Raw genomic sequence first — 24,442 nt, 5'->3', positions numbered from 1 at the left:
AAAAATTATGTTCCCATAAAACCTGTACATAAATGTTCATAATAGCCAACAACTAGAAAAACTCTAATGTCCTTCAGTGTGTGAATGTTTAAATTGTGACACATGCGTACAACAGAATATTACCCAACAAAAAGAGGGAATGAACTACTGATACCAGCCACAACTTGGGTGGATTGGCACAAAAGGACATTGTGCTGAGTGAAAAAAGTCAGTATCAAAAGACTACATACTGTGTGATTCCATGTACATAATGGTCTTAAAATAAAATTGTAGAAAGAACAGATTAGTGGTTCCCAGGGGTTGGAGAGTGAGGGACTCTCCCCTCCGTGGTCCGTGGATAGTGCATGGGTAGGCATGCAGGATCCATAGAGTGGAACTGTTCTGTATCTTGACTGTGGTCATGGCACACCAGTCTACACATGGGATACAGTTACATATACACACACACACTGCCCCGCCCCCCATACCCACACCCGAGTGTAAGTAAAACTGATAAAGTCTGAAGAAGGTCAGTGGACTGTTTTCAATGTCAGTTTCTCAGTTGTGATAGTATACTGTAGTTTTGTTGGATGTTACCGTTGGGGAAACTGTATGAAAGATGTTCTGTGAAAATAAAAAGTTTTTTAAAGGTAGCTACCATTCATACATGGATAACTCATTAAGAAAAAAAAAATGGAAAAAGTGGGTAGGGAAATTATTTTCACAAAGTGTTGGAAATACATTACAAATAACTTGTGTACCGCTATTGCTTTTATCATCGCAGAGTTTTTGATGCCTTTCGACTCCTCTGCGAGTTGTACATTCCCAGCTCTTTACATCAAGTCTGAGTCCTCAGTGCAGCATCCCAGGGCCTTCCCCAGTCCAGCCACTCCCGCGTCTTCAGCCTTTTCCTTTCCACACACGTGCCACACTCCAGCCACACCAGACTCCAGAATTTGGGATGTGCTGCCCCTTGCCATGCTTCCATCTTTACACATGTTCTTCTTTCTACCCCCAAAACACTTCCACACGTATCTAACTCTTGCTAAATCCTGGTTGTCTTCTCAGCTTTTCAGACTGGTCACATTAGACTTCCTTAGAAACCTTTGCTTGAACCTCTCCCCTGTGTCCACTCATGTTTACATGGCACTTAGTACAAAGAATCCTCGTTCTTGTTTTGTTTCCTTGCACCCCAGCTGAAAAGCAGGGCCCACCTTTTATAATCTGTACACACAGTTTAGTGCTTAAGTACATGGTAGGTGCTCAGTGATATTTATTGCATGTAATTGAGTTTTGTTGGAATTAAAAGTAAATTCTGAAGAAATATACTTGGAGGGAACTACATGTACTTTATTTCCCAGACCCTTCTTTATTAGACCATATAATCATTCTAAACTAATTTGAGATTCTTACCTGATTTTTAAAAATTTTTTTTAAATGTTTGTTTCTGCGAGAGGCATACAGAGCACGAGTCGGGGAGGGACAGAGAGAGAGACAGACAGACAGACAGACAGACAGAATCGGAAAGCAGGCTCCAGGCTCTGAGCTGTCAGCACAGAGCTCGACATGGGGCTCGAACTCGCGTCTGGAGCCGCGAGATCATGACCCGAGTCAAAGTCGGATGCTTAACCAACTGAGCCACCCGGGTGCCCCACTTACCTGATTATTTAAATGTTAGTACTTAGGACCTATTTTTATTTGGAACGTATTTCTTTTTTTCTGCAATCTCTTCAGTCCTATCTAAAAATTCCCAAGATTTACAGTGGGTTGTTTTGAATATTAATATTTCCAGCCCTATATTAAGTCATAGTACTTATTTGAGCTTTCCTTCTAGAAAAACAATTTTGTTGTTAAAATTTCTCAATACCACTAATTGGAATCCTAACATTGTTTTATGTTTTATGTTTACTTAGTTTTATATTATTAAACTAAGTATTTCTTTCATTTTTTTAAATACTGTAGCTTTTTGAAAGATTACCAAGTTATTTTGACCTTCAGAGGAGGCTGATGCTGTTAGAAGACCAAATAAGCTATCTTCTAGGTGGCATACAAGTGGTTTATATCGAAGAGTTGCAGCCAGTATTGACACTTGAAGAGTATTACTCTCTTCTTGATGTGTTCTATAATCGGCTGTTGAAAAATAGAATACCCTTTCACCCTCGAAGTCTACGTGGTTTAAAAATGATCCTTAACAGGTAAATATCTAAAATAAGAATTATTTTTATTCTTTCACTTAGATGTGTTGTGTGTGTAGGTAGATTAAATTGTTTTGTGTTTCACTGTGTGATTCTTAGGAACTAAAGAAAAGAATGTCACTCCTGTTAGCAGCGCTCTTTGCACATTAAAAAAGCCAACACTGGGGCGCCTGGGTGGCTCAGTCGGTTAAGCGTCCGACTTCGGCTCAGGTCACGATCTCGCGGTCCATGAGTTCGAGCCCCGCGTCGGGCTCTGGGCTGACGGCTCAGAGCCTGGAGCCTGCTTCCGATTCTGTGTCTCCCTCTCTCTCTGCCCCTCCCCCGTTCATGCTCTGTCTCTCTCTGTCTCAAAATAAATAAACGTTAAAAAAAAAAAAAAAAAAAAAAGCCAACATGAGAGGATTGAAGGATTGAATCTCTAGAACATTTTTGAAATACATTGCCTCTTCAAGGCAAAGTCAATCCTGTGGAAAACTTTATAGCGTTAGACTAATTTGAATCAGCCCGTGTTTGTTGTGCACACATTGTTTTCACAGCCTGTGCTTGCTGTTTAAAAGCACACCTCACCGTCTAGTGGGCTACTGCCTCCATTTACAGGTGAGGGTGGCCATACAGTGAGGAAGAATGCGGTTATCCTGAAAGTGTCTCTTTGGGGACAGCAAAAGTTAAAATGTAATTTTGCTATACTTTTAAAATGGATTTTCTTGAAAAATTCCCTTATCACTAATCAGACTAATAACATGTTTTCTTTGGGGGCAGAGTGGGGGATGAGAGATCAGTGACTTTTCCTTTTATGTATATTTCATTACAGTGACAGATATGCTCCAAGCTTGCATGAACTCGGGCACTTTAACATCCCAAGCCTCTGTGATCCAACAAAGCTCCAGTGGTTTATTCTAACCAAAGCCCAACAGGCAAGAGACAACATGAAGAGGAAAGAAGAGTGAGTGCTATGAACCCTCTGTAACTTCCTACCAGTCAGTCTATTAAACATTCAGGGGCGCCTGGGTGGCGTCTGACTTTGACTCAGGTCATGATCTCACGGTCCGTGAGTTCGAGCCCTGTGTTGGGTTCTCTGTTGTCAGCACAGGGCCTGCTTTGGATCCTCTCTCTCTCTCTCTCTCTCTCTCTCTCTCTCTCTCTGTCCCTTCCCTGCTCATGCTCTCTCTCACTCAACCATAAACATTAAAAAATAATAATAATAAATAAATATTTGAATATTCAGAATTCATAAATATGGGACATAAAAACTGTATTACGCTTAGAAAATTGATTCATTGGTGCATAGTCCATGTTTACTTATCCCCCACCTTATTCTGCCAAGAATTGCATATGGTGTTTCCTGATATAAGAGTCTAAATTACATTACCAACATGTGCCTCAATTTGAGGATCAAGACTTGTTAATATAAAAGTCAACTCAAGAGCAGAACGAAGATAAGAGTATCAGAAAGAAAGATGACAGGCATGTTTTCTGTTTAAAACTTTGAGACCTACTGGTGCAAAGCAAGCTTCGTCTGAATTTAAGTAAAGGAGAAGAGATTATAAGTAAAAAATTGTTGCAGTTCATAAGCAGTCCTGTATCTGTGTCGTTCGTATCTTTGAAGGAATCTTAGCCAACAGTTTCCTGTTTTGTGGCCAGTGGATACTGCTTAATAATGTTTCTACTATGAAGAAAGGAGGATATTACACTCAAAACAGGGTTGTTTTTCTAAAGATGTTGGCAAAGGAGGTTTGGATACTGAGAAGTCATTCATTCATTCATTCATTCAGCTGTCATTTGCCATGACTGAAAGGTGCCATCGATAGAAAGATGGAGGCCGGGTCCCGGCCGTCCTGAAATGTGTTTCTGGTGGGAGGTGCGAGCGCTGGGTAGCTGGGCCAGGGTGGGGCTGAGTGAGAAGCACCAGGGCTAGCTGGCTAGCTCCCGAAGGCCACAGAGACCCAGAGAAGGCGGCTGCACGTGTCCGGGGAGGCAGCAAGGAGGACGGAGACTGGCACCCGGAAGGTAGAGGTGACCGTTGAGCCGTGGACCGTTGGGGCATTGGTTCCAGGTTTTCCTGTCCTGCCACCCGCTCACCCCTCCGTCCCTACCAGTTGCTCATTCAGAAGAGATCGAGGGTGGCAGTGGAGGAGGGCCACGGAAGTCATCTCTCTGACAAGAAATAACGGGGTCGTTTGCATATAAAAACTAAGTGAAGGAGCTGCGTCTTTGTTTGGCTTGTGGGGTTGGAAACAGCTGCGTTGGCGGGATCCGATGGCACAAACACCCTACTTCCTGACTGGGTGCTCAGCCTCCGTGTTTGTGATGTGATTTTCTCAGTTGTGAGTCAGCTTGAACCCTCTGGAGCAGCCCTGGCCAGCCTGTCATCGTCAGGGCTGACAATTTTGTTGGCTACACTGTCGCTGCTGCTTCTGTCTTCTCAACGGCCACTTAATAGGCTCAGTGTATTGCTACTAGATTTTGAGGAAGTCACATAAAAAGAAATGCAGTTCACATGGGTTAGCTTTTGAAAGTTCCATCCTACCAGTGAGTCGGGTCAATACAGTGGCTCATCAGAGCAGCCAGAGCGAGTTACTCTGTGAGAAGCCCAGTCGGGGCTCGTCAGTGGCCTGAAGGCCAGGACCCCCTCCACTCATCCCTCGCTCACTTTGCCCCAGCCGGGTGGCCCTTCTGTTCTCCCCTGGCACCTGCCTGGAGCGCCTCTTCCCAGTGTCCTCCCGGTTTGCCCTTCACCTCCCTCTGGGTCTCAGCTCGCATCTACCTTCTTTCTGGGTGAGGTTTTCCCTGGCGGTTAGTGGAACCAGCCCCCTCCCCTGCAGCACCCCGTCCACATGCCCTGGTCTGCCTTGCTCCCTCGAACTCACCACCATCGGCCTCTGACAAGCTCTTTTCCTTATTTATTCAGTGCCTGTGCCCACCCAGACAGAATGTGAGTACCACAAGGGCAGGGACTTTTGTCTCTTATTCCCTCCAGTGCCAGCATCAGCGCCTGGCACACAGGAGGCCTTCGGGAAGATAACGGACTGAATCCATTAACTTGCATGTTGCCTGAGTCTTGCTCTGGCCCTGGCCCTGGAGCCTTCATTCCTGCTTCACCACCCGTGGAGAGGAAGCCACTTTGTTGCTGGTCCCAGTATACCTGCCCTCTTAATCATTGCTTTCATCCTTCTGCAGACCTCTGACTCTGGGCCCAGAGGTCCCCTCCACTCTGCCTTCTCTTCTCCTTTGCTCTTTTTCCCCACCCTATCAAGGTTGCCCTCCTTGTAATCACCAGGGGGTGGTTAAGACTACTGGCTTCCCTCAGATGAAGTGTGCTCCTAGACCGTGGTTTTCACCTTTTAGCTGCATATCTCTATAAAGTGGATTTCCGAGTGGAAATTCAAATTATAAAAAAGGTAAAAACTCGCTGGTTTTCTGTCTGAAGAGGAAGGGAACTAGGGGCCCCCGTCCCCACAGGGAACCTCGGAATAGCTCTGCAGGAGCCTGCCAGCGGTTTAAAACCACTATGCTAATAAGCTAGTACCTGGGTCCCAAGTAGACTCCACGTGGCCTTCTCAAGACTGCCTCGTAACACCGCCTGGCTGCACCTCCTGGCTGCCAGGGAGAGTGCAGGCACTGTCTGTGGAACCCCTGCTGTGTTTGGAGGCTGGGAATAACCTGTGCACAGCTCTTACATAGGGCGGTCGTGACCCAGGGTAACCGGGGCCTAGCGGTAAGCCAGCTGTCCCCAGACAGGCTGTCCTCACTCAGTGTTTCTGTGGAAGTTCACTCACATTTCCTCCTACCCTATATCACATACTATAAATTTTAATGTCACTTAGACAAACTGGAAACCATGGAAATGTACAATAATAGAAGAATGTTTAAAGAGTTTCGATACTGACATATAGAAGAAACAACCATTTAAAAGAATGTTCACTGGGGCGCCTGGGTGGCTCAGTCGGTTGAGTGTCTGACTTCGGCTCAGGTCATGATCTCACAGTTCATTGGTTTGAACCCTGCATGGGGTTCTGTGCTGACAGCTTGGAGCTTGGAGCTTGGAGCCTGCTTCAGATTCTGTATCTCCCTTTCTCTCTGCTCCTCCCTGACTCATGCTTTCTCTCTCTCTCTCTCTCTCTCTCTCTCTCTCTCTCTCTCTCTCAAATAAGTAAATAAACATTAAAACATATCCGTAAACATTGACCACCTGTGGGATAATGTACTTAAGACACCAAGTTCTGCCGGGAGTTGTCTACTTTGTAGGCCTTTACTCAAGCCCTTGATGGAAGAGGCATTGTTGCTTGCAGGCAAAGGGGAGGGAGCAGAAAGGGAGCTGATGGGTTTGGAAGTGAGTGGAGTGAGCCCTTCCTCCTCAGGGGGCCAGCTTGGGTATTTGGGAATTTCCAGAAGTCATTACTGCCCAAGGGTCAGAGAGCAGGTGGTTCCTAAAACTATGGCTTTTACACTCTGCTTTCTGCCTTCTTTGGTCACTAACAGCTGCTCAGTGAGGCAGGATTAGAACTTTATAAACTATGTATTAATTATTTTTACCCATTGCTGCTAAAAAAGATTTAACAAATACTTTTAGAGATACATGCACGACAACGATTGGCATGTGTTCTGAGCGTGTAATTCGCCCCTTGCGGGCAACACCATTTTCAATGTTGAGAGTGGAAAGTTAGAGCCCCAATATATAAAATTGTATCTACATTTTATGTTATTTTATTTGGTGATAGCTTGTGGCAATATTACGTTTATTTTCAATATGACAGGTTAAAGGTTATTGAAAATGAATTGATAGAGGCTTCAACGAAGAAATTTTCTCTGGGAAAGTTTTATAAGGAGCCCAGCGTTTCTAGTATACAAATGGTGGATTGTTGTAAGAGACTTCTAGAACAGTCGCTGCCTTACCTACGAGGGATGCATCTCTGCATTTCACATTTTTATTCTGTCATGCAAGATGGAGACGTTTGTATTCCTTGGAACTGGAAGGATGGAGAAGCCGTTAAGTAACACAGAAATCGGTATTATTTTTTGAAGAGACAAGAAACCGTTAAACTTATTTAAATCCACAATTTAATATAACAGTATTATTTACATATTACAAGGACAAAATTTCTAACTGCTGCTCTAAAAGTAGACCTTTTTTAAAAATTAATTTCTGCTACAAAACTTGCTTTAAAAGGTTTTATCTCCCAGTCTTATGGCGTTTCTTAGCTGATTGGCAAGATTGGGTAAAAAGATGTCAGCATCAAGGAACATATTTTGCAGTCTATAAATGAGGGGTTCTACGAAGTTGAGGATATATATTTTTATATGAGTGAGCGTGCGTAAGTGTAATCAGGTCTCATTCAGCGTAGCTCCGGAGCGATGGAACTCATTCAACATGCAACTTTGTAGTTACATCTCATGGGTCAATACAAATGCGCATTTTGCAGCCAGTACGGGACAGTTGCTGTCCAAAACAGAAGACGACCGACGGATGGCAAAAATTAGACCAGCGAATTTTTCCTGAAAGAAAGAGTAGAAGGAAAAAAAGCAACTGGATGTATGTATGGTATCGACATGGACATAAGCAGTCTGATACCAGTTCGTTAGAAACATCTTAGTGACAGAAAACTTGGGTTGAAACCCGCGGGTTTTCCTACCCATTAATCTATCACAACTGTTGGTAGCATGACACAACAGACAGTGAATGTCTTTGAATCAGTGAGGGGACTCTGGTTTCTCATGGACAAACTCTGGAAAAACCCTTGCTGGTGTCCCACAGAGTTCCAGCAAGTAGAATCGAGTGTAAAATGGTGCGGGCCATCCAGGATTTGTCACCTCCTCAGCCCCGGGCTTCCTGTTCCTACCGGTGTTTCGCATCCGGCACGAAGTCCCTCTGAGCCGCCCGTGTGCGAGGTTGTGTGGCCTCCCTGAGGTGGCAGCACGGCCCAGACCTAAGGGCCATGGCGGGCCCACTCGAGACGCGGGGCTTCTCTCTCTGCAGTCCTTTCCCTTCGGATAATGTATTTCGCCAGATGCAAAACCTCTCCAGCTTGTTTCTCAGGAGGATAAGGTGAATCTAATTTGGGACACCATTTTCGTGGCTCCCAGTGCTGGCTGAAGAAATAAGAAGGGAAGTTTTTTCACAGTGCATCAGAAAGGGAAGGAGCTGGCAACCATTCTTGAAGTATGTTTCAAATTCATCTAAAACACCGATTGTTTAAACTGTTTAAATTCAAATGTGTGTTCAAAAGAAATACTGATGTGTAATTTTTATAGTTTGTGCATATCATCCCTGTGAACCTCCAGTAACAAGTATACTGAATTTGTTTTTCTAATGTAAAAATGTTGCCTATAAGGATTTTCCAGAGCCAAATGATGGGGGTGAACAATTCCCTCCTTAAAGGTTATGTAAGAAAATTTATTGAAAAGTAGCTTTGGATCATGCCATTTCTAAAATCAACTAATATAGAATCCTCAGTAATATGTTTTGAATTGGACTTTGTCTCAGAACTGATTGTTAACAATAATATAATAAATAATACATTAATCAGATTATTGTTTTCCTTATTCAGTTATTAATAGTTTCACAACTCCTAGAACATAATAAGAAATTACAAGAGGGGCGCCTGGGTGGCGCAGTCGGTTAAGCGTCCAACTTCAGCCAGGTCACGATCTCGCGGCCCGTGAGTTCGAGCCCCGCGTCAGGCTCTGGGCTGATGGCTCAGAGCCTGGAGCCTGTTTCCGATTCTGTGTCTCCCTCTCTCTCTGCCCCTCCCCCGTTCATGCTCTGTCTCTCTCTGTCCCAAAAATAAATAAATGTTGAAAAAAAATTAAAAAAAAAAAAAAAAGAAAAGAAATTACAAGAAACTGATGGCCTGGCTTACATCGGAAGCCGCATCTGTCTTCAGGACAGATCTCCCCAAGCCCTACTTCCTCCTTCATTTCTTAAAGACCTCTGCCTCCAGGCAGCCCCCCTGAGCTCATGAGGGAGTGGTGGGCATTGAGAAATGGATCGGTGAAGTAAGAGGGACCAGGGCTGCATCTGGAGTCAGCTCACCGTTGAAACCTCCAAGGACTCTGCACATCCCACGCAGAGGCTCCAGCTCAGGCTACTGTCCCAGCACCCTAGAGTTCCTACCTCCCCTATACTAATCCAGTATCACCACCCCACCCCAACTTCCCTCGAGGGACCTGTCTGTGCTTCCCCAGAGTGAGCCAGTTAGACCATGTCCTGTGGAGGTTGGTAGCTCCAAGGCTCTGGGCTCTTCTACAGGGGGCTGTGGTCCTGGCAGCCTTCCACCACAGGCCCCAGAGCTGGGAGCCTAAGCTCCTGGGAGGCTGGCACCCAGACCCAGGGTGCAGGAACCACCGATGCACTGGGTGAGGCCTGGCAGCTAGCTGCCCACAAAGTGCCCCCTTGTTTCCAGACTGCCTGTTATGTGTGCCACCTGGCACCGATCCCAACCACGAGCCCTGTGACCTGGCAGGTGCCTGTTCTGTAATTATTGACACAATCCCCAGGGCACCTTTGTAGGGCTCCCAGTGGCTCCCTGCACAGAGTGGCTCTGGGCAAGGCCTCATCTGGCCTCAGTCTCCCCATCTCTAAGAGGAGACACCAGGTTGTGTTCTTGAAGTTTCTCCCGCCCTCAGTGAGTCTGCCCCAGGGATGCAGAGCCCTCCGTTGGGTGGTCTTGGCCGCCAGCCTAGGTTCCCCTCACTCCTAAGGACAAGGAGGAGGAGGATGCAGGGCAGCCAGTGTCCAGACAGATCAGACCTGAGTCAGTGCCACGGGACCCTCTCCTTCCCTGCATTCCCCTGCTTCCTGCAAGTTCAGGCTGCTGGTCCCTCAAAACCCTTCCCTCAGGGGACATACCTATTATGGAGCATTATAGCAATTTTTCCCCCTAAGCTGATGAATGTTGCATATGAGGAAACTGACACCCAAAATTGGAGACTTGCCCAAAGCCTTTCTGCCTGAGGCAGACAAGAGAGGTGGGGTTAGAGCCCAGGTGTCCCAGGGGCTGTGAGGGGTCTGAGCGGGCAGAAGCACCCCCGGCCGTGTGTGTGCCCACTGCTGAGCTAGTACTGCATGTAGGCAACCCACAAGTCAGGATCAGATGTGCCCTTGCAGCAGTCCTGCCCCTAGCAGGTGGGCAGGGGGGATACAGAAACAGAGACCTTGGATGGCGAGGTGTCAGGCCTGGCACCGTGGTACGGATGGGCCAGCAGGCAGCAGGGCTGACATGCTACGGGCGTGTTGTGCAGAATGGGCTCGCTCACCCCTACATTGCACTGAGGCCACGGGAGGCAGGATTCTGACTGGGTCACAGGACACACTGGCCACAGAATCAAGGCAGGCGGGACCTCAGGCCTTTGCTCCACAGGCCCGAGAACTCGGGTTTCCTGGAGTCCTCAGGCTGAGACAGTGTTTCCGAGCCCCTGCTTCTGCCTCCCACTCCAGCATGACCGGATCAGTAGGAAAGTGGTCATCCGTTCCTGGAGGGCCAAGCAGCTGTCCACTGTCCCACCAAAGCATCATCAGGGAGCCTGTCCACTAGGGAAGGCACATAGCTGGAAGGGGCGCCCTGCCCAAAGTCTCTCTCAGCCTCAGATTGCCTCGAAGCTCCTGTCAGGGCCCCAGCCCCTTTGTGCTCAAGGTCCAGGGCAGCCCTGAGGGCCATCCCCAAGTCCAGATGGCCCCGGGCTGTGCCCAGGGACACAGGGCCTTTGGGTCACACTCATCCTAGCTTGTTCCCATCTCCACCAAAGAAGCATCCTTCTGACTCTGGCTGGGAACCAAAGTACTGCTCTGACACCAACATCAGAACCAAATTCTTGAACCCAAAAAACTTAGGAGCAAAATACCAAGGTGGTTCGGGAGGTAAAAGAAGGTCTAGAAAATGCTATGTGTCAAAATCTAAGTTAAATTGAAATGAGGTTTGAAAGCACTTGGTTTGTTCTTCTAAGAACTCTGCCCACAGTCTTGTGCGCTTGCAGGGGAGGCAGAGGGGAGCACGAAGGTATAGAGGTCACAGGCCACTCTGGCCATGGGCAGCTCAGGAAGGTGTGACCATGCAAATACTCTCAAGTTCAAAAGGAAAATCGGTTATTCCCAGTTAAGGACATTTTTCAGCTTGCAGGTGAAGGCCCAGGGGACAGAAGGGCTGGGAAGAAAGGAAGACACTGGGGGCAGGCTGCTGGTCCAAGGGTGCCTCATGTTGGTGGAGCGCCTCCTGGTGGTGAGATGGTGACAGGAATTGCTGAGATTGGCTGGGGGTGGGGGGTGGGGAGAAGGGGAGGGTGCTCCTTGGTCCAGCCTTAGCCAGGCCATAGGTTGGTGCAGATGGGAGGGAATTTCTTGAGCCAGTGTCTTTCAGCGAAGTCTTAGAAGGAAGTGAAAGACAGCCTTCTCTGCAGGTGTGCTGGACAGACCCTGGTCACTGGAAGGAGCCCCTGCACGCTCCCATGCTGAGATCTGGGCCTATCTTGGGGGTTCTCCAGAGAAGCTGGAGAAGCTTCAAGTACATCTGTCCTCATGGGGGATAGGTGATTTCTCCAGTTATCTCGTTTACCCAGAAAAACATATCTAGAGGTTTCTTCCCCTGTCCAGACTCTTAGACATAGCTACAAAGGAGGAAATTGAGGCAACACAGATGCATCTTTAGTTGGCCATAGTGGGGACAGAGGGCTGTCTCTACACAGCCAGGGTCAAAAGGAACCATCAGCCCCTGGGCTAGGACTAGACAGCCAGTGACAGGATTCTGTCAGGAAGACAGATGCTTTCCTAGGTGCTCCAGAAATCCTTCCGGGACCAGGAACAGGCCTTACTGGAGGCCCATGCTGACAGGCCCATCGCTGACAGGCACACGCTTGCTGTGTGCATCCCTGGGCTCAAGGTTTCCCCTGTTCCCACCAGGACATGCAGCTCTTGAGAATGTACTCTGAGGGCTTTGTCTTCCATGCAGTCAGAAAAGTGTGGTGATGTATGGCCTTTGACAAACTCAGGGCCGAAAAGTTACATGAGCACCAACCTATGGACATACCCCCAATTCTCTGGGATCTTCTCCGTATAAAACTCTGCCTCTTCCAGACCAGATACCTGCTTTCTGTATGTTTTCTCATTAGAATGCTAATGCATATCTCCCTAACTGGCTCAATCTCATCAAAAATAATTTGGAATTAAAATGGCCTCTTTTGAGAAATTTTAATATGGACACAACTATTCATTTGAGAGGTGACTTACTCTAAAAAATGAAAACAAAGTTCTGACTGTCCAATAATCTACTTTCTTTAATGGGTATAAGAAGGATTCTAAACACAATTCGAACTCAAAAATTGCCTTCCTAAAATATTTTGTAGCTAAAACTAATATATGAGAATTTTCTCCCTCATCAGCACCTTTAGGATTAGCTTCTGGTATTGACATGTCCGTGCTTTTTCTCCAGTCTGTTAAAGGCTTACAGTCAGAAATCATAGATACGTTAGCTGAGATACGTTAGCATAGATATGTTGGCTGAGGGGCGCCTGGGTGGCTCAGTAGGATTAAGCATATGACTTTTGATTTTGGATCAGGTCATGATCTCACAGTTCATGAGTTCAAACCCCCCATCAGGATCCATGCTAACAATGTGGAGCCTGCTTGGGATTCGTTCTCTCTCCGTCTCTCTACCCCTCTCCAGCTCAAGCTCACAGTCCCTCTCAAAATAACTAAACTTAAAAAAAAAAATTTTGTTTTTAATGTTGACTGGTAAATCACTTGATTGCATAAATGTCAGTGTTTGGCTATATATTTTAAGGAGGTAGATACCAAAAAAAGAAAGAAGTCTCATGAAATTGTTTCATGCAGGAGGCATCCTTCCTTGCTTTCCATACATTGTGAATTAATAAGTGCTGGTGTTGGGGTGCCTGAGTGGCTCAGTCGGTTAAGCAGCTGACTTCGGCTCAGATCATGATCTTGTGGTTCCTGAGCTGGAGCCCTGTGTCAGGCTCTGTGCTGACAGCTCAGAACCTGCAGCCTGCTTCTGATTCTCCCATTCTCCCTGCCCCTACCTCACTCTCTCTCTCTCAAAAATAAGTAAATGTTAAAAAAAATTTTTAATAAGTGCTGGTATTAAAAATCTTGTGACTCAACAGAACCGTCAAGGACCCAAGTGATGTCAATGTCAAAATCTAATATACAACACTCTCTTTGGTGTGTGTGCATGCCTCAGCTATCTCCTCTGCTTACAGAGAAAAATGATTAGTTGTCTAAAATCAGTTCCTTATGTTTTCTACCTCACTTCCCTTTCCGTTCTCCCCTTTCTTGGAAACATGACAGATTTCCTTTATTCATCCAAAACACATTCATTTGTTTTACAAATTCTTCAGGAATGTTTAGTTCAGATCAAGCCAAAATTGTCTACATAAGAAAAAAGAGAAACATTATTAAACTGTGTTTCTTTTTATGGACTTTAGAAAGTTTAGGGGCGCCTGGGTGGCGCAGTTGGTTAAGCGTCCGACTTCAGCCAGGTCACCATCTCGCAGTCCGTGGGTTCGAGCCCCGCGTGGGGCTCTGGGCTGATGGCTCAGAGCCTGGAGCCTGTTTCCGATTCTGTGTCTCCCTCTCTCTGCCCCTCCCCCGTTCATGCTCTGTGTCTCTCTGTCCCAAAAATAAATTTTTAAAGTTGGAAAAAAAAAAAAAAAAAAAGTTTATTTAGGAGCTTCGGGTTGATGAATACGTGAAGGTGCTGGAAAGGGTTGCACCCTTTCTTCACACCCTGCCCCATGCCTCTATTCCATCTGGCACTTCCTGAGTTCTACCCTTTTATAATAAACCAGTAATCTGGGGTTTTTTTTAAGTTATTTACCTAATAGCTTTTATAATTGCCTATAAGATAATAACAAAAGGCATAATTTTCAAAATAAAAGAAAAACTTCAGTATGATTCAGTCTTTACTAATTTATCATCATAAAAAAAAAGCTAGTAAAATATTTTGGTTTATCTAAGACCAAGATTACATTTCTCACAATTCAAACTTCTGAAAATTCCAAGATTGGTTTTATGAGTTAAATATGTTTCCATTCTTTCCATAACTAGTTTAAGCTTAAAAAGCATATGCCTAAAGTATTGAACAAATAAAGTAATAAAAATAATGATTTTTTTTCAATATATGAAATTTATTGTCAAATTGGTTTCCATACAACACCCAGTGCTCCTCCCAAAAGTGCCCTCCTCAATACCCATCACCCACCCTCCCTTCCCTCCCACCCCCCATCAACCCTCAGTTTGTTCTCAGTTTTTAAGAGTCTCTTATGCTTTGGATCTCTCTCCCACTCTAACCTCTTTTTTTTTCTTTTTTTTCCCTTCCCCTCCCCCAATGGTTTCTGTTACTCGGGATCCACATAAGAGTGAAACCATATGGTATCTGTCTTTCTCTGTATGACTTATTTCACTTAGCATCACACTCTCCAGTTCCATCCACGTTGCTACAAAGGGCCATATTTCAATCTTTCTCATTGCCACGTAGTACTCCATTGTGTATATAAACCACAATTTCTTTATCGATTCATCAGTGGATGGACATTTAGGCTCTTTCCATAATTTGGCTATTGTTGAAAGTGCTGCTATAAACATTGGGGTACAAGTGCCCCTATGCATCAGTACTCCTGAATCCCTTGGGTAAATTCCTAGTAGTGCTACTGCTGGGTCATAGGGTAGGTCTATTTTTAATTTTCTGAGGAACCTCCACACTGTTTTCCAGAGTGGCTGCACCAATTTGCATTCCCACCAACAGTGCAAGAGGATTCCCTTTTCTCCACATCCTTGCCAGAATCTATAGTCTCCTGATTTGTTCATTTTGGCCACTCTGACTGGCATGAGGTGATATCTGAGTGTGGTTTTGATTTGTATTTCCCTGATGAGGAACGACGTTGAGCATCTTTTCATGTGCCTGTTGGCCATCCGGATGTCTTCTTTAGAGAAGTGTCTATTCATGTTTTCTGCCCATTTCTTCACTGGGTTATTTGTTTTTCAGGTGTGGAGTTTGGTGAGCTCTTTGTAGATTTTGGATACTAGCCCTTTGTCCGATATGTCATTTGCAAATATCTTTTCCCATTCCATTGGTTGCCTTTTAGTATTGTTGGTTGTTTCCTTTACTGTGCAGAAGCTTTTTATCTTCATGAGGTCCCAATAGTTCATTTTTGCTTTTAATTCCCTTGCCTTTGGGGATGTGTCAAGTAAGAAATTGCTATGACTGAGGTCAGAGAGGTCTTTTCCTGCTTTCTCCTCTAGGGTTTTGATGGTTTCCTGTCTCACATCCAGGTCCTTTATCCATTTTGAGTTTATTTTTGTGAATGGTGTAAGAAAGTGGTTTAGTTTCAATCTTCTGCATGTTGCTGTCCAGTTCTCCCAGCACCATTTGTTAAAGAGACTGTCTTTTTTAGGGGCGACTGGGTGGCTTAGTCGGTTAAGTGGCCGACTTCAGCTCAGGTCATGATCTCGTGGTCCGTGAGGGCTGTGAGTTCAAGCCCCGCGTCGGGCTCTGTGCTGACAGCTCAGAGCCTGGAGCCTGTTTCAGATTCTGTGTCTCTCTCTCTCTGACCCTCCCCCGTTCATGCTCTCTCTCTCTCTCTGTCTCAAAAATAAATAAATGTTATTAAAAAAATTTTATAAAGAGACTGTCTTTTTTCCATTGGATGTTCTTTCCTGATTTGTCAAAGATGAGTTGGCCATACGTTTGTGGGTCTAGTTCTGGGGTTTCTATTCTATTCCATTGGTCTATGTGTCTGTTTTTGTGCCAATACCATGCTGTCTTGATGATTACAGCTTTGTAGTAGAGGCTAAAGTCTGGGATTGTGATGCCTCCTGCTTTGGTCTTCTTCAAAATTACTTTGGCTATTCGGGGCCTTTTGCGGTTCCATATAAATTTTAGGATTGCTTGTTCTAGCTTCAAGAAGAATGCTGGTGCAATTTTGATTGGGATTGCTTTGAATGTGTAATTAGCTTTGGGTAGTATTGACATTTTGACAATATTTATTCTTCCAATCCATGAGCATGGAATGTTTTCCTGTTTCTTTATATCTTCTTCAATTTCCTTCATAAGCTTTCTATAGTTTTCAGCATACAGATCTTTTACATCTTTGGTTAGATTTATACCTCGGTATTTTATGCTCCTTGGTTCACTTGTGAATGGGATCAGTTTCTTTATTTGTCTTTCTGTTGTTTCATTATTAGTGTATAAGAATGCAACTGATTTCTGTACATTGATTTTGTATCCTGAGACTTTGCTGAATTCATGTATCAGTTCTAGCAGACTTTTGGTGGAGTCTATCGGGCTTTCCATGTAGAGTATCATGTCATCTGCAAAAAGTGAAAGCTTGACTTCATCTTTGCCAATTTTGATGCCTTTGATTTCCTTTTGTTATCTGATTGCTGATGCTAGCACTTCCAACCTGGGTTAAACAACAGCGGTGAGAGTGGACATCCCTATCGTGTTTCTGATCTCAGGGAAAAAGCTCTGTTTTTCCCCATTGAGGATGATGTTAGCTGTGTGTGGGCTTTTCATAAATGGCTTTCATGATCTTTAAGTATGTTCCTTCTATCCCAACTTTCTCGAGGGTTTTTATTAAGAAAAGTTGCTGAATTTTGTCAAAGGCCTTTTCTGCATCGATTGACAGGATCATATGATTCTTATCTTTTCTTTTACTAATGTGATGTATCGCATTGATTGATTTGCGAATGTTGAACCAGCCCTGCAGCCCAGGAGTGAATCCCACTTAATCATGGTGAATAGTTCTTTTTATATGTTGTTGAATTCGATTTGCTAGTATCTTATTGAGAATTTTTGCATCCATATTCATCAGGGATATTGGCCTGTAATTCTCTTTTTTTTACTGGGTCTCTGTCTGGTTTAGGAATCAAAGTAATACTGGCTTCATAGAATGAGTCTGGAAGTTTTCCTTCCCTTTCTATTTCTTGGGAATAGCTTGAGAAGGATAGGCATTATCTCTGCTTTAAACGTCTGGTAGAACTCCCCTGGGAAGCCATCTGGTCCTAGACTCTTATTTGTTGGGAGATTTTTGATAACCGATTCAATTTCTTCGCTGGCTATGGGTCTGTTCAAGCTTTCTACTTCCTCCTGATTGAGTTTTGGAAGCGTGTGGGTGTTTAGGAATTTGTCCATTTCTTCCAGGTTGTCCAGTTTGTTGGCATATAATTTTTCATAGTATTCCATGATAATTGCTTGTATCTCTGAGGGATTGGTTGTAATAATTCCATTTTCATTCATGATTTTATCTATTTGGGTCATCTCCCTTTTCTTTTTGAGAAGCCTGGCTAGAGGTTTATCAATTTTGTTTATTTTTTCAAAAAACCAACTCTTGGATTCGTTGATCTGCTCTACTGTTTTTTTAGATTCTATATTGTTTATTTCTGCTCTGGTCTTTATTATTTCTCTTCTTCTGCTGGGTTTAGGCTGTCTTTGCCATTGTGCTTCTATTTCCTTTAGGTGTGCTGTTAGATTTTGTATTTGGGATTTTTCTTGTTTCTTGAGATAGGCCTGGATTGCAATGTATTTTCCTCTCAGGACTGCCTTCGCTGCATCCCAAAGCATTTGGATTGTTGTATTTTCATTTTCGTTTGTTTCCATATATTTTTTAATTTCTTCTCTAATTGCCTGGTTGACCCACTCATTATTTAGTAGGGTGTTCTTTAACCTCCATGCTTTTGAAGGTTTTCCAGACTTTTTCCTGTGGTTGATTTCAAGCTTCATAGCATTGTGGTCTGAAAGTATGCATGGTATGATTTCAAATCTTGTATACTTACGAAGGGCTGTTTTGTGACCCAGTATGTGATCTATCTTGGAGAATATTCCATGTGCACTCGAGAAGAAAGTATATTCTGTTGCTTTGGGATGCAGAGTTCTAAATATATCTGTCAAGTCCATCTGATCCAATGTATCATTCAGGGCCCTTGTTTCTTTATTGACCGTGTGTCTAGATGATCTGTCCATTTCTGTAAGTGTAGTGTTAAAGTCCCCTGTAATTACCACATTCTTATCAATAAGGTTGCTTATGTTTGTGAGTAATTGTTTTATATATTTGGGGGCTCCCGTATTCGGTGCATAGAGATTTATAATTGTTAGCTCTTCCTGATGGATAGACCCTGTAATTATTATATAATGCCCTTCTTCATCTCTTGTTACAGCCTTTAATTTAAAGTCTAGTTTGTCTGATATAAGTATGGCTGCTCCAGCTTTCTTTTGACTTCCAGTAGCATGATAAATAGTTCTCCATCCCCTCACTTTCAATATGAAGGTGTCCTCATGTCTAAAATGAGTCTCTTGTAGACAGCAAATAGATGGGTCTTATTTTTTTGTCCATTCTGATACCTATGTCTTTTGGTTGGCGCATTTAGTCCATTTACGTTCAGTGTTACTATAGAAAGATATGGGTTTAGAGTCATTGTGATGTGTGTAGGTTTCATGCTTGCAGTGATGTCTCTGGTACTTTGTCTCACAGGATCCCCCTTAGGATCTCCTGTAGGGCTGGTTTAGTGGTGGTGAATTCCTTCAGTTTTTGTTTGTTTGAAAGACCTTTATCTCTCCTTCTATTCTGGATGACAGACTTGCTGGATAAAGGATTCTTGGCTGCATATTTTTTTCTGTTCATCACATTGATGATTTCCTATGATTCCTTCCTGGCCTGCCAAGTTTCAGTAGAGAGATCAGTCACGAGTCTTATAGGTCTCCCTTTATAAGTTAGAGCCTGTTTATCTCTAGCTGCCTTCAGAATTTTCTCTTTATCATTGCATTTTGCCAGTTTCACTATGATATGTCGTGCAGAAGATCGATTCAAGTTATGTCTGAAGGGAGTTCTCTGTGCCTCTTGGATTTCAATGTCTTTTTCCTTCCCCAGATCAGGTAGGCTCTCAGCTATGATTCCTTCAAGTACATCTTCAGCACCTTTCCCTCTCTCTTCCTCCTCTGGAATACCAATTATGCATAGATTATTTCTCTTTAGTGCATCACTTCTCTAATTTTCCCCTCATACTCCTGGAATTTTTTATCTGTCTTTTTCTTAGTTTCCTCTTTTTCCATAATTTTATCTTCTAGTTCACCTATTCTCTCTTCTGCCTCTTCAGTCTGAGCCGTGGTTGTTTCCATTTTATTTTGCTGCTCGCTTATAGCATTTTTTAGCTTCTCCTGACTGTTCCTTAGTCCCTTGATCTCTGTAGCAAGAGATTCTCTGCTGTCCTCTATACTGTTTTCAAGCCCAACGATTAATTTTATGACTATTATTCTAAATTCACCTTCTGTTATATTGTTTAAATCCTTTTTGATCAGTTCATTAGCTGTTGTTATTTCCTGGAGATTCTTTTGAGGGGAATTCTTCCGTTTCGTCATTTTGGATAGTCCCTGGAGTGGTGCAGAACTGCAGGGCACTTCCCCTGTGGTGTCTTGAATAACTTGCGTTGGTGGGTGGGGCCACAGTCAGACCTGATGTCTGCCCCCAGCCCACCGCTGGGGCCACAGTCAGACTGGTGTGTGCCTTCTTTTCCCCTCTCCTAGGGGCAGGATTCTCTGTGGGGTGGCGTGGCCAGTCTGGGCTACTTGCACACTGCGAGGCTTGTGGTGCTGGGGATCTGGCGTATTAGTTGGGGCGGATCGGCAAGGTGCACAGGGGCAGGAGGGACAGGCTCAGCTCGCTTATCCTTCGGAGATCCCGTTGGGAGGGGCCCTGCAGCACCGGGCGGGAGTCAGACCCGCTGGAGGGATGGATCTGCAGAAGCACAGCGTTGGGTGTTTGCGCAGTGCAAGCAAGTTCCCTGGCAGGAACTGGTTCCCTTTGGGATTTTGGCTGGGGGACGGGCAAGGGAGATGGCGCTGGCGAGCGCCTTTGTTCCCCGCCAAGCTGAGCTCTGTCGTCCGGGGCTCAACAACTCTCCCTCCCGCTGTCCTCCAGCCCTCCCGCTCTCCAAGCAGAGCTGTTAGCTTATAACCTTCCAGATGTCAAGTCCTGCTTGTTGTCAGAACACACTCTGTCTGGCACCTCCACTTTTGCAAGCCAGACTCAGGGGCTCTGCTTGGCTGGCGGGCCACCCCTCCACCCTGGCTCCCTCCCGCCAGTCCGTGTAGCACGCAACTGCCTCTCTGGCCTTCCTACCCTCTTCTGTGGGCCTCTCGTCTACACTTGGCTCCAGAGAGTCCATTCTGCTAGTCCTCTGGTGGTTTTCTGGGTTTTTTAGGCATGTATAGGTGGAATCTAATTGATCAGCAGGACGCGGTGAGCCCAGCGTCCTCCTACACTGCCATCTTCCCTCAATCTTCCTTGAATGTTTTTTTTTTAATTTTTTTAATTAATTTACTTATTTTGAGAGGGACAGAGAGAGAGAGAAAATCCCAAGCTGGCTCCACGCTGTCAGCATAGAGCCTGACGCAAGACTCAATCCCACAAAACGTTGAGATCATGACCTGATCTGAAATCAACAGTCTGATATTCAACCGAGCCACCCAGGAGCCCCAATGAATGTCTTTTTAAATGCCTCAATTTTATAAATTACTTACAACACTACATTTCACAAAGTTTTGATGTGTTAAATTGTCATCTCCACATTTTTAACTAGTTTTAAAAACTTCAAGCAAATCAATTAATAAGTAATCTTTAAAGAATTATATATTTTCTTTTTTATATATATATTCAAGTTAGTTAACATACAATGTAGTCTTGGCTTCAAGAGTAGAACCCAGTGATTCATCTCTTACATATGACACCCAGTGCTCATCCCAAAAAGTGCCCTCCTTAAAGCCTGTCACCCATTTAACCCATCTCCCCACTTACCCCCACCTTCAGCAACCCTCAATTTGTTCTCTGCATTTAAGAGTTTCTTATGGTTTGCCTCCCTCTCTGTTTTTATCTTATTTTTTCCTTCCCTAAGACCTATATATTTTCTGAAAGAAAAAAAGATTTAGAAACACATTGATTATTGAACATGATTATTTGCATATTTGCATATATGTTTGGTTTTGCCTTCTCTGATTTTATTTTTTATTTATTTATTATTTTTTTTAACGTTTATTTATTTTTGAGACAGGGAGAGACAGCATGAATGGGGGGAGGGTCAGAGAGAGAGGGAGACACAGAATCTGAAACAGGCTCCAGGCTCTGAGCTATCAGCACAGAGCCTGACGCGGGTCTCAAACTCACGGACCGTGAGATTATGACCTGAGCCGAAGTCGGATGCCTAACCGACTGAGCCACCCAGGCGCCCCTACCTTCTCTGATTTTAAAATAATGTAAGATAAATACTCAGAAATATATAGATGTGTGATTTTTAACTCTTCATCCCCAAGTTTCTCTTTTTTCCCCCACATTTCTCATTAAAAAAAAAAAAAGATTGGTTACTCTAATTAACAATTGGTAGTTAATTGCACAAGATACATAATAACAGAAAGATACAGGTATACAGATGTGATATTCTATTATTTCAAATGGTTGTTACATTTCATTCAACTGATAATTTTAGTATGATATATATATATGTTTCATTAATATACAATTAAGTTAATTATATTTTAAGCCATAGTTAGAAACTTTAACTTATTACCTGTGTATATATTTATACATCTGTGTATACTTAAATGCATACAAATAAAAGTAAGTTGATTGCTCCTTTATTATAAGTTATTACATAAATAATGTACCAAAAGAGTAAAATTAACACTTGGGTCTCTGATGGCTAATGTGTCAACTTGACTAGGCCCATGATACTTAGCTAAATATTATTTCTGGATGCGTTGTGAAGGTGTTTCTGGGTGAGATTAACATTTGAATCCCTAGACTGAGTGAAGCAGACTGCTATCCCCAATGTGGGTGGGCTTCATCCAATCAGTTGAAGGCCTGAATAGAATAAAAGTTCTACCTGATTGTCCTCAAGCTGGGACGTTGGTCTCCTCCTGCCTTTGGCCTCTGACCTGGATGGCGGCTATACCATCAGCCCTCCCAGTACTGTATTTCTCAGCCTTCATAACTGTGTAAGCCAAGTCCTTATAATAACTCTCATAGATATAAACATACACATGTATTATATATACATCCTATTGATTCTATTTCTCTGAAGAACCCTAATACAGTCTCTCATGTAAAAGGACTAAGGTTCTTGTTTGCTTTATTGACATACAAGTTGACAATATTACTTTAATTTCAGGTATACAACATAGTGAATCAACAATTCTATACATTACTCAGTACTCACTATGATAAGTAGTCACCATCTGTTACCATACAGCGTTATTACAATATTATTGACCATTCAGGTCCTCTGCCCAGTTTTTAATCAAGTTGTTTTTGGTTTCTTGTTTGTTTTTTTGTTTTGGTGTTGAATTGTATGAGTTCTTTATATATGTTGGATATTGACCCCTTATCAGATATATCATTCACAAATATCTTTTCCCATTCAATAGGTTGTCTTTTCATTTTGTTGATGGCTTTCTTTGTTGTGCAAAAGCTTTTTATTTTGGTATAGTCCAATAGTTTGTTTTTGTTTTTGTTTGTTTGTTTGTTTGTTTACTTTTGTTTCCCTGCCCCAAGGAGACATATCCAGAAAACTGTTGCTAAGGCCAATGTCCAAAAATTTACTGCCTATGTTTTCTTTTAGAAGTTTTATGGTTTCAGATCTTACGTTCAGGTCTTCGATCCATGTTGAGTTTATTTTTGTCTATGGTGTAAGAAAGTGGTCCAATTTCATTCTTTTACATGTAGCTGTCCAGTTTTCCAAACACCATTTATTGAAGAGACCGTCTTTTCTCCACTGAATATTCTTGCCTCCTTTGACATAGATTAATTGACCATGTAATTGTAGGCTTATTTCTGGGCTTTATATTCTACTCCATTGATCTATGTGTCTTGTTTTATGGTGGTACCATACAGTTTTGATCACTATATCTTTGTGGTATACCTTGAAATCTGGGATTATGATACCTTCAGTTTTGTTCTTTCTCAAGATTGCTTTGGCTAATGTTTGGGGTCCTTTGTGTTTCCATACAAATTTTAGGATTATTTGTTCTAGTTCTGTGAAAAGTACTATTGGTATTTTGATAGGAATATCATTAAATCTGCTTGGGTGGTATAAACATTTTAACAATATTCTTCCAATCCATGGTAACAATATCTTTCCATTTGTTTGTGTTGTTTTCAATTTCTTTCATCAATGTCATCATTTTCAGTGTATAGGTCTTTCATCTCCCTGGCTAAATTTATTCCTGGGTATTTTATTCTTTTTGATGTGATTGTAAATGGCATCATTTTCTTAATTTCTCTTTCTGCTATTTCATTCTTAGCATATAGAAACACAATAATTTCTGTACATTAGTTTTGTATTCTGCACCATTACTGAATTAATTTATTAGTTCTTTTTTTAATTTTTTTTAATGTTTAATTATTTTTGAGAAAGAGAGAGAGCGGGGTAGAGGCAGAGAGAGAGGGAGACACAGAATCTGAAGCAGGCTTCAGGCTCTGAGCTGTCAACACAGAGCCCAACATGGGGCTCACACTCACAAACTGTGAGATCATGACTTGGGCTGAAGTAGGGTGCTTAACCAACTGAGCCACCCAGGCGCCCACATTTATTAGTTCTAATAGTTGTTTGGTGGAATTTTTTAATGTTTAAAGTACTAGAGGTTCCTCTTTGTTACCAAATTATTTGGTTAATTCTCAGTACTTTTAGCATATTCTTAAAATAATATCAATTCCCTTAGATACATCTGACCTTATTTTATTCATGTTTTTAAATGACATCATAGAAGCAAATTCACCTTTAAAATATAGAACTCACAAAAATTAAATTTAATTTAATTGCCCAGAAATTAAAGTTCATATGACTAAAATAATTGCCCTCGCCCAAGCATGCTAACTAGCACAAGCAAAGAAGTATGTATTTATACTGGTAGTAAAGGTGCTTTCATCCATGAATCACCTTGGACAACCCATTGTGAAAGCAAAGCTCTATGATTCTCTATGATTGGCTGGGAGCCTTGATGTCATAAAGGCCAAGTGCTGGTGCCCGAGAATAAAAGGAGGGGGCTGTGGAGTTGAAAGAGTACTGCAGGTCTTCTGCCACTCCTCCTCTTTGTGCTTCCCTTTGCAGCCATCCTTCTCCTAAACCCACTGACCATGGCCTTAGAACTGTCACAGCGTTCCAGTCACAGACCCAAACACTTCCCACAGCTAACCCACATTCCCCACCCAGCATCAATTTCCAAAACAGTGCTCAGACCACAAAAACTATTTTGACTTAGAAGATAAGGACTGTCAGATGTCAC

The 24,442-nt window shown here is 43.2% G+C and overlaps 1 protein-coding gene across 14 annotated transcripts in view; it reads left to right on the top strand.

Annotated features, from left to right (window-relative positions):
- TCAIM (T cell activation inhibitor, mitochondrial) overlaps nt 1-23,889 on the top strand; it is a 92,022-nt gene extending 68,133 nt beyond the window's left edge. For 13 of the 14 annotated variants that reach the window (XM_047876211.1, XM_047876205.1, XM_047876208.1 and 10 more), the window contains 3 exons: nt 1,942-2,174; nt 2,986-3,117; nt 6,929-8,666. In XM_047876211.1, coding sequence (XP_047732167.1) covers nt 1,942-2,174; nt 2,986-3,117; nt 6,929-7,169 — 606 coding nt within the window. In that variant the 3' untranslated portion in view covers nt 7,170-8,666. Of the gene's footprint in view, nt 1-1,941; nt 2,175-2,985; nt 3,118-6,928; nt 8,667-9,574; nt 9,587-23,878 lie in introns of those variants that run through there. The other variant, XR_007155870.1, reaches the window with a different exon arrangement.
- The last annotated feature ends 553 nt before the right edge of the window (nt 23,890-24,442 follow it).

Source organism: Prionailurus viverrinus, chromosome C2 (genome assembly GCF_022837055.1).
Source record: "Prionailurus viverrinus isolate Anna chromosome C2, UM_Priviv_1.0, whole genome shotgun sequence".
NCBI classification, from domain to species: domain Eukaryota; kingdom Metazoa; phylum Chordata; class Mammalia; order Carnivora; family Felidae; genus Prionailurus; species Prionailurus viverrinus.
The sequence above is the reverse complement of the archived record's forward strand: the minus strand, read 5'-3'. Positions and strand labels throughout refer to the sequence as shown.